This window comes from Bison bison, unplaced genomic scaffold (assembly GCF_000754665.1).
Source record: "Bison bison bison isolate TAMUID 2011002044 unplaced genomic scaffold, Bison_UMD1.0 scf7180017864191, whole genome shotgun sequence".
Classification (NCBI taxonomy): Eukaryota; Metazoa; Chordata; class Mammalia; order Artiodactyla; family Bovidae; genus Bison; species Bison bison.
The window spans coordinates 599,525-609,622 of NW_011494763.1; the positions used below are offsets into that span (position 1 = coordinate 599,525).

A 10,098-nucleotide genomic window follows, 5' to 3' on the forward strand; every position below is an offset into this window, starting at 1 on the left:
CAGCGACTGAGCGACTTCACTTTCACTTTTCACTTTCAGGCATTGGAGAAGGAAAGGGCAACCCACTCCAGTGTTCTTGCCCGGAGAATCCCAGGGATGGAGGAGCCTGGTGGGCTGCCGTCTATGGGGTCACACAGAGTCGGACACGACTGAGTGACTAACACTAACACAACACATAGACCTCTGCTTTTCCAGCACTCTGGCAGGTGCTTTGACGGATTAAAAAACGTATAAAACTCATGGGGGAGAATGAAAGAAGTGAAAGTGAAAGGCGCTCGGTCGTGTCCGACTCTTTGCGACCCCACGGACTATACAGTCCATGGAATTCTCCAGGCCGGAATACCGGAGTAGGTAGCGTTTCCCTTTTCCAGGGGATCTTCCCAACCCAGGGATCAAACCCAGGTCTCCCACACGGCAGGTGGATTCTTACCAGCTGAGCCACAAGGGAAACCCATGGCAGAAGAATAGATAAATGTATACCCATGGCTGAGTCCCTTTACTGTCCACCTGAAACTATCACAGTATTATTGGCTATGAAAGTGAAAGTGAAGTCTCAGTCGTGTCTGGCTCTTTGCGACCTCATAGGCTGTAGCATACCAGATTCCTCTGTCCATGGGATTTTCCAGGCAAGAATACTGGAGTGGTTTGCCATTTCCTTCTCCAGGAGATCTTCTGACCCAGAGATTGAACCCGGGTCTCCCGCATTGCAGGCAGATGCTTTACCATCTGAGTCACCAGGGAAGTCCATATTGTAGTATATATATTTTTGGCGATACTCCAATATAAAATAAAAAGTTTTTTAAAAATGTAAAACTCAGACATTTCTCTGAGGGAAGAACTTGTAATCTGGTTGGGGAAAAGAGACATGCTCCCAAACGGCAAGCAGTTTTATTCAAAAATACACCTGTTACTTTGCTTTTTAGAAACCAGAAACACATTTCTCATATCAACAGGGGGTTAGGTGCCCAGACCATCCCACTGAAGCCTATCAGTGATAGTAATCATGCTTTGGAAAATCCAAGAGAGCACATCCAGCCTACATGCTTCATATTAAACTACGCATTCTGAGTTTTGGGTTGAAAAGCATGGCTGCTTTACTGTTTGAGCACACGATACACAGCACTAATGCAATGATGATTGTGTGATTCATGCCGCATTGTCTCCATAGAGACAGGCAATGAATTTCCACTTTGAATGATAGGCATGAAGCACTTTCCCTGAGAACTAAAATCTTAAGATCAACAGAAAAGTATGTTCATGTGACTGACTCCTTAGCATGAGGGCTTAGTTCAGACTTTACCTCCTCTGAGAGATATCCCCTGACCACACTGTCTACAGCCCAACACCCTCCTCCATCCCAACACTCAGTGTTGTTACCTAATAATTTTTCAGGGCATTTGTCACTATCTGAAATAACCTCATTTTCCCATTAGTTTGCATAGTAATTATGCAAACTAATTACTATGCATAATGTAATTATGGATAGTGGATAATCCATAACAGTGGATAAGCCCTCCACTGTTATCCTCCATTTCTTGCACACAGAAATGTTCATAAATAGTTTTGGATGATTGAATGGTGAATCAAAAAATAGGGCTAGGAAAAGTCAACTCCAAGAGCAGGCATGATGCCCAGAGCAACCAGATCCACAAGCAATTGAATCATTAATATACCTAAAGAAAAAATGGGATGGGCTGAGAAAATTGGCTGAGATATGTCTCAAACCAACAAAAATTTACTGTTAGATAGAAAAAAAAAGTATCAAGATTGTGAAGGCAGACATATCAGGACATAGGATACCAAGATCATTAAATGGTTCAGTTACTGAATTCACGTGCGCACCAGTGAGACTTCTAATGAAACTTCTAATGTAGGTTCCCGTGTAGCTTCTGGGAAACATGTCGGTCAGGCTGATGCAAATATCCAGACCACCCATGGACATTATTAAACTGACACTCTGGCTTATCCATCAGTTTCTGAGTCAGCTGGATTCAGCATCCAAGCCTGAAACTCTAGAAAAATATTCACATCAAATTTCCAGTGTCAAGGGAGGCAGCACCAGGCAGAGGTTTGCAGTCTGATTGGCTTGCAGAGATGGTGCGGCAGTTTAGAAAGTGGGCTGAGGGACTCACCTGGTGGTCCAGCGGTTAAGAAGACTCTTTGCAATGCAAGGGACACCGGTTCAATCCCTGGTCTGGGAAGATCCCCCAGGCCACCTAGCAACTAAGCCCACATACCACAACCACTGAGCTTGTGCTCTAGAATCTGAGAGCCACAACTAATGAACCCATGTGCTGCAACTCCTGAAGCCCGTGCACCCTAGAGCCCATGAGCCACAAATACTGAGCCTACACACCCTAGAGCCTGTGCTCTGCAACTAAGAATAGCCCTCGCTGGCCACAATTAAAGAAAGCCTGTGTGCAGCAACGAAGGCCCACCGCAGCCAGAAACAATGAAATAAATAAATCGTAAAAACAAAGAAAAAGAAAAGAAAGTGGGCCAAGGAGTGAGAGCGCCTGGGTCTATAACCCAGCGCTGCCACTTACTAGATGCGGACCTTGGGCAAGTCTTGAACTTCTCATCACCTCCATGACCTCACTATTAGTGAGGAATAATAGTGGCACATATTTCATAGTTATTAAGTGAGTTTGCAGATTAAATGAGTTAGTTGAAATCAAGTGCTTAGAACAGTGCCTGTCCCAGGTTAAGAGCTCAAGAAGCAAGCTTCATCCCACTGCTCTTTGTGAAAATAGCAGACACAAGTAAAGGTGCTTGTGTGACGGAATGCCTGCCATAGACAAGCACTCAGTGACGAGTAATTTCTCATTTTGGCTTGTTTTCACTTTGGCAAGCTCTCTATGCCTTACCTGCAATGAATTCACCAAGATAAATGTCATCTTGTTGCATCTCTTAGAAGCCACCCATCTTCCTTCCCCAATGACACTCAGCTCTTGACACAAGCCTTTAAATGAACCTTGGTGCCATTCACAATTATTCCCATTGGTGGCAGTGGTGTTAGAGGAATCAAGGAAATTTACTCTTAGTACTTGGATCCTGTCATCTCTATGTCTGTAGAATATGAATGTAACCTGCAGAGCTGAATGTAACCTTAGATGTTATCTTACTCAAACCATCATTTTTAGTGATGGAAAAATATTCTTCGAATCACAAATTATACAAAGTTTAAAATAATGCTTTAGGGCTTCCTTGGTGACTCAGTGGTAAAGAATTCACCTACAAATGCAGGAGATACGGGTTCGAGCCCTGGTCTGGGAAGATCCCAAACGCTTAGGAGGAACTAAGCCCGTGCACCGCAGCTACTGAGCCTGTGTCCTAGAGCCCAGGAGCCGGAACTACTGAAGCCTGCGCACCCTAGAGCCCGTGCTCCGCAACAAGAGCTGCTGCTAAGTCGCTTCAGTCGTGTCCGACTCTGTGCGACCCTATAGATGGCAGCCCACCAGGCTCCCCCGTCCCTGGGATTCTCCAGGCAAGAACACTGGAGTGGGTTGCCATTTCCTTCTCCAATGCAGGAAAGTGAAAAGTGAAAGTGAAGTCGCTCAGTCGTGTCTGACTCTTAGCGACCCCATGGACTGCAGCCTACCAGGCTCCTCCATCCATGGGATTTTCCAGGCAAGAGTACTGGAGTGGGGTGCCATCGCCTTCTCCCCGCAAGAGAAACCACTGCAATGAGCAGCCCTCGCACAGCAACGAAGCGCAGCCCCTGCAGGACGCAACTAGAGAAAAGCCCGTGCAGCAATGAAGCGCCAACACAACCAAAAATAAATCTATAAAATTATAAAAATAAAATAATGCTTTAAAATACTTACCTTGTCCCTTAAATTGTCTATCATATGATTTATAGCATACATATCAACATATATATGTATATATGCATACGCCCAAACGTCTTTTTCAACTCAAGAACGTTTATAGACCACAGCTTTGAGACCTGCCTCTGTAGTCTGTTCCCCTTACCACCTTGCAGATCTCTAGCTGGCAGGGACCATGGCTTTTTTGCTCCTTTCCCACCAATAACCCTTTAGGGAGCATGCTCCACGCAGCTTCTGGGTCAGTGAGAATCCCAGAATGAACACTCTTGGGCTCAAGCTGCCCCACCCCAACCTCAAGTGTCTGTATTCCTGCAGTGGATGTCTGTCAATCTCGTTGGCCTAGCACGTCTGTTAACCTCTTTGGTCTAGCACGTCTCCCTTCCTCTGAGCATATAGGCACCCCCTCCCCTTTGGGGACGGCTTCATCTAGGCTCTAGTCATGTAATTCAAAGGGCTGCCACCCTCTTGTTCAGTGACAATTCCAGCCAGGTCACAGTGACAGTTTGAGAGAGAGAGAGAGAGAGAGATAATCAAAATATTAAAATTTAAACATAAAAATAAATAAACATAAATTTTAAATATAAAATTTTATTTTTATAAAAATGTATTTTAAAAATAAAATTTTAAATATGTATATAATATAAAGTTTTATTTATTTTTATTTATGTTTGGCCGTGATGGGTCTTCCTCACAGCACGGGTTTCTCTCTAGCCGCAGCCATTGGTGGGCTACTCTCTAGTTTCGGCGCCTGGCTTCTCATCTCAGTGGCTTCTCTTGCTGGGGAGCACCAGCTCTAGGGTGCAAGGGCTTCACTAGCTGAGGCACGTGGGCTCAGTGGTTGCGGCTCTGACTCTAAGAGCACAGGCTCAATAGTTGTGGTGCACAGGCTTAGTGGCTCCACAGCCTGTGGGACCTTCTCAGACCAGGGATCGAACTCATGCCTCCTGCACTGGTAGGTGGATTCTTTACTAGTGAGCCCCCAAGGAAGCCCCACAGTGACTGTGTGAACGGCAGGCATCTGACTCAAAGCAGCCCAGTCACAGCACCCTCACCTCCCGGCCACAGTAACTGAGCCAGGGGTGGGCCTGTGACTTAAGATCATCCCTGGAATCCTTTTAATCTGAGCTGAGGAAGCAGGTTAATTTCCTTCCTGGTGAAGTTATAAATGTGAGTCAGGAAGAGTCTTGTCCCCCATTTTTTGGAGTAAGTTAGCTTGAAAGAACGCTCCCAACACAGAGAAAGGAGCAGAGATGAGTCATTTGTGTCCCCGTGGGGGACTGATGCTTCAGTGGCTCCTCTGCATCTGTGAATAATTCTGGATTCCTCCCAGAAACTTCCCCTTGCTCCTTGGTTGACTGGTCAGGCTCAGATAGGGGAACTGGGTATCTGAGTGACAAGATTTTTTTTATTATTGCATATCCTTTTATCCCTTTTGAATTTTGAATGGATCAATGTAAAATCTATTCAAAACTTCATTGATTGATTAAAAACTGGTGCAGAACTCCTTTTAGAGGGAAAACAGTATTTTGTTCACCAAAAGAGTTTTACTGGGCATTTTAACTGTGAAAAAATGGGCTCCCGGGCAGGGCTTGGAAGGCAGAACGTGAGCAAAGATAAAACTAAACTGCCCTCCAGAGTAAATTAGGATTTGGGGGTTTCTCTGGGTATCCTAGGAGTGATGAACCGCAGAAGGGGGAAGGGAGCTAAGGCAGAGATATGTAAATTTGAGAATCCAGAAAGCATGCATTAACTAAGGAAAATAAACCTTTCCTCACCCCCAAATCGTTGAGAGGTGGGGCAGAACTGCTGATTTTGACACTCTATGTTACCATTAGAGGATATTGATCCCATTGGGATGCACCCAGGTAACCAACGCTAGCTTACACTTCTAAAACTGAATATAGATCTTCTAAGACTGGATATAGATCTTTCTTGACTTTTAAATGGGTGTCTACTCTTGTAATAGGAGACAGTCAGCTAATAGCAATTATAATGCTGAGGGATGATATGGGTTTAAAATAAGTCTAAACGGGTATGAGCAGAGGTTCTCAGCCTTCGGCAAATGATGCCAGCATCTCACTAGGAGACTTACAGGAGACCTATGGGAATCTCAGTGGATGGCGTGGAGGGACATGAGATTCTGTCTCATACCCAGGACTCCTTGAGAATTACCATTCTAGAGATGTCCTTCCATGGCGGTTCCCTAAGGAGTCAGTGTTGGAGTAACAGCCATGGCCTTGCCCAAACTGTTAGGGTCCCAGGATGATAAAAGGCTGCTACATTTTCAAATTTCCTCCCCGCCACTCCTTTTTTTGGGGGGTCCACGCTGCGCAGCTTGTGGGATCTTAGTTCCCAGACCAGGGACTGAACCCAGGCCCTTGGCAGTGAGAACAGAGTTCTAATTACTGGACTGCCAGAGAATTCCCTACGTGTTTTTCTAACAATAACAATCAGACAGACCAATACTGGAAAACCCAGACACAGGCTGGTTCATCTTGTGCCTGGTGGGAAGTTGATTCATCTCCCCCTCACCCTCTGCCATCACCCAATATTCGCAGACTAGATCTCAACCAGGAATGGTGCCCAGATCCCGGACCATAGGATAACCTTGTTCATCTGTGGCTCTTCATTTTCAGTATCATCTAACTTAACCTTGTCATCTCCAGATTTCCTCTCTCAGAAAGCCACTCGCTGCTTTTGAGCCGTGCTAAGGGACTGGAAGAAACACAAGCTTGAATCAAGATTGCCAGGAGAAATATCAATAACCTCAGATATGCAGATGACACCACCCTTACGGCAGAAAGTGAAGAGGAACTCAAAAGCCTCTTGATGAAAGTGAAAGTGGAGAGCGAAAAAGTTGGCTTAAAGCTCAACATTCAGAAAACGAAGATCATGGCATCCGGACCCATCACTTCATGGGAAATAGATGGGGAAACAGTGGAAACAGTGTCAGACTTTATTTTTCTGGGCTCCAAAATCACTGCAGATGGTGACTGCAGCCATGAAATTAAAAGATGCTTACTCCTTGGAAGGAAAGTTATGACCAACCTAGATAGCATATTCAAAAGCAGAGACATTACTTTGCCAACAAAAGTCTGTCTAGTCAAGGCTATGGTTTTTCCTGTGGTCATGTATGGATGTGAGAGTTGGACTGTGAAGAAGGCTGAGCACTGAAGAATTGGTGCTTTTGAACTGTGGTGTTGGAGAAGACTCTTGAGTCCCTTGGACTGCAAGGAGATCCAACCAGTCCATTCTGAAGGAGATCAGCCCTGGGATTTCTTTGGAAGGAATGATGCTAAAGCTGAAACTCCAGTACTTTGGCCACCTCATGCGAAGAGTTGACTCATTGGAAAAGACTCTGATGCTGGGAGGGATTGGGGGCAGGAGGAGAAGGGGACAACGGAGGATGAGATGGCTGGATGGCATCCCTGACTCGATGGACGTGAGTCTGAGTGAACGTAGGGAGTTGGTGGTGGACAGGGAGGCCTGGCGTGCTGCAATTCATGGGGTCACAAAAGGTCGGACATGACTGAGTGACTGATCTGATCTGATCTGAAGGGGCTACAAGTGGGTCTGTGGCACCACGGGTCTCAGGCTGATTGGCAGCCTGCTATGGAAAGGTCTTGGCATTGAAGGCTGGCTGTGGCCTGGCCATGACTCACCTTGCATCTTCATCACCTACAACTTCACACAGCCCGGCTCTGGCCAGGCCAGCCTCCTGCCTTTCAGCTCCTGTTCCTGCCTCCCTGGCGTGTCCCATCCACATCCCACATCACCACCCCCTCCTCCCCTGCTCCACTCAGGTCATTCCTTTACACCCCGACTCCTCCAGGTCCAAGAGGACATATAAGCTCTTAGCAGCGGATGCTTCTCAATGGGAATCTGGTAGGAAAGAGTTTTACTCTTCATAATTTTTTTTAAAACCAATTTTTACTGCATGCATTCATTTTTTTTAATTAAAATACTTTTTAATTAACACATCAGCAGAAGGAAAATAAAAACCCACCCCAGAGCAGGACCACCCTGCTCCCGTAGGTGGCCTGCCGGGTCCACACCGAGGATCCTCGCTGTCTGGGGGCGGTCCACACTGTCACCCGCTTTGGTCAGCTTGCACGAGGGCTCCCCCGGGGCCGGTGCTGGGGGTTGGGCTGACTTGTGGCGTAACCGATGGGGCACTCGGTGCAGTGGGGTCCACCGGACGAGGACGCAAGAAAGCAAACCCAGACTTGGCTCTCTCGCTTATCATCCGTCACTAAACCTCTTTGGAAATCAGCTCCTTGAAGGTGAAATAAAGGGACAGACTCGAGCTGTGGGCGCAGATGTTTCAAACTCATGTCTCCCATCCAAGTACTAACCAGGCCCGACCCTGCTTAGCTTCCTAGATCAGACGAGATCAGGTGCATTCAGGGTGGTATGGCCACAGACAAAACTCATGTCTCAATAGGGGTTTCTCCCCCTTCCTTCACACACTCAGCAGCCAAAAAGCAAAATACGACCCTGTTGGTCTCACTTCCCATGATTTAGGTTATGAAAATGGTGATTTTCTCCACATGCTTTTGAAAAGCAGAATACTGCTGCCTCCCAACCAGAACCAGACTAGAGGGTTCCCCTCCTGCTCCAACAAAACTCCACTGAGCTTGTCTATATTTCTCATTTTCTTAAGATGTGCCTCCTTCCGAAAGCAGAATAGAAGAAGAAGAAGAAAAAAAATCCCAGTTAACTGGATTCCAGTTCATTGAGGGTTTACTATAGGAAGCCACGCTGGAGAACCCTCCAGCCTTGTGAACATGCAGTCTGCGATCTGGACACCTTTTATTTAATTTCAGGAACTCCCTTTGCATGGCAAAAAGGGGTCTGAGGAAAGCAGAGCGGCACAGATGAGGGGAAGGGCAGAGGCAGAGCACTCACAAACTGTGGCCCCCTCCCCCCCGGCTGGGAGAGAAGTGGGATCCAGGGGAGGAGAAGTCATTCTTGATGCAAACAAGGGGCCTGGGGCACGCCACCCCACCCCAGTGCCTGGCCATGCAAGACGCAGAAATGGAGACTGTGGCCCATCAGGACCACGGAAGAGATGCACCGACTGGTGGGGAGTCCCCTGGGGGCCACCCCCCGACCTCCCGACCCCCCACAGGCGCCTGCAGGGTCTGGAGCCCAGGAGGGTCTGTGTCCGAGTCCACGGGGCATGGCCGGTTAACAGATAGCACCAGTTGGGAGGCTCAGGGCAGGAGAGAGACAGAGGCTCTCAGAGGCTAGCACCTACTGGCCTGGGCCCTCCTGGGATGAGACTCACGTCCTGCCTGGCTGCTCTGGCAGCAGGAGCCTTGCCCTCACCCCATAGCCCCAGAAAAGGAGGAAATTGTCAGGACGAGGTCTGAGCCGGGGCACCAGCTGCCTCTGGAGGGCCAGGGGCACCACACTGAGGGGCTGGAGGTGGGAGGGACAAGCTGGAGGTCCGAGGCGGGGGGAACCTGCCTCCTGCCCAGTGGTGCCCCAACACCGAGAACCTTCCAGAAGCACATTCCTGGGGCATTTTGTAGTCGACCCGTTGCCCATTCCCCACCCCATGACCCCATGAGTGGGCCCCCTGTTGCTTCTGATTTATGTGTGGTGGGTCAGGGGCAGAGAGACCAGACCACAGAGGTCTCTCCAGTTCCAGAGGTAGGCAGCGTGTGTGTGGTGGGGTGGACACTCCGCTGGAGGCCTGGCCCTGGTCCCCCGCCCGCCTCTCTAAACCATCTCAGCTATGTCTCCCCTTCCTCAGCTATCCAGTCGGGAAACTCCGACCCCACCTACCTCAGAGGGACAGGCTAAGGGTGAAAGTTGATAACGGATAGAAAAACGTGTTTTTTAAAAAAAGTATAAAGCGCTATTCAAACGCGAGGCAGTGTTGTCATCACGGAGATCCACCCCTTAGCACGTCCCTCCTCTTTCACCTGGACACCTCGGCTTCCTTTTTTAGGGTCGCTTTAACCCTTAGGACCCTATTTCTTCATCTCAGCAGGGGGCCGAGACTCCCGGGTGGCTTTCCCTGACCACAATCTGAGACCCCAGAGCCCCAGAGGCCGAATGGTCAGGCTAGGTGCCCGAAGGGTGGTGGGGGGTGTGTGCTGGCCTCCTCGCTGCCCTTCCAGGACCGTCCCTGTGGGAGGAAGCCCCTCGGTCCACCCCGTGAGAAGAGCTGGGCTGCCCCTTCAGCCGGACAGGTCTAGGGGACCCCTGCCCCGCCCTCGCCACCCTCAGGGGGACCCCAGACCTGTCCGGCTGAAGG

At 48.5% G+C, this 10,098-nt stretch overlaps 1 protein-coding gene across 1 annotated transcript in view; it reads right to left on the reverse strand.

The window, feature by feature from the left end:
* The window catches only part of ZNF212 (zinc finger protein 212), a 25,622-nt gene extending 16,239 nt beyond the window's left edge, over positions 1-9,383 (reverse strand). The window contains exons 1-2 of the mRNA XM_010843886.1: positions 9,162-9,383; positions 7,837-7,982 (exon numbers count right to left, since the gene is read on the reverse strand). Coding sequence (XP_010842188.1) covers positions 7,837-7,982; positions 9,162-9,383 — 368 coding nt within the window. The remainder of the gene's footprint in view (positions 1-7,836; positions 7,983-9,161) is intronic.
* Between the last annotated feature and the right edge of the window lie 715 nt (positions 9,384-10,098).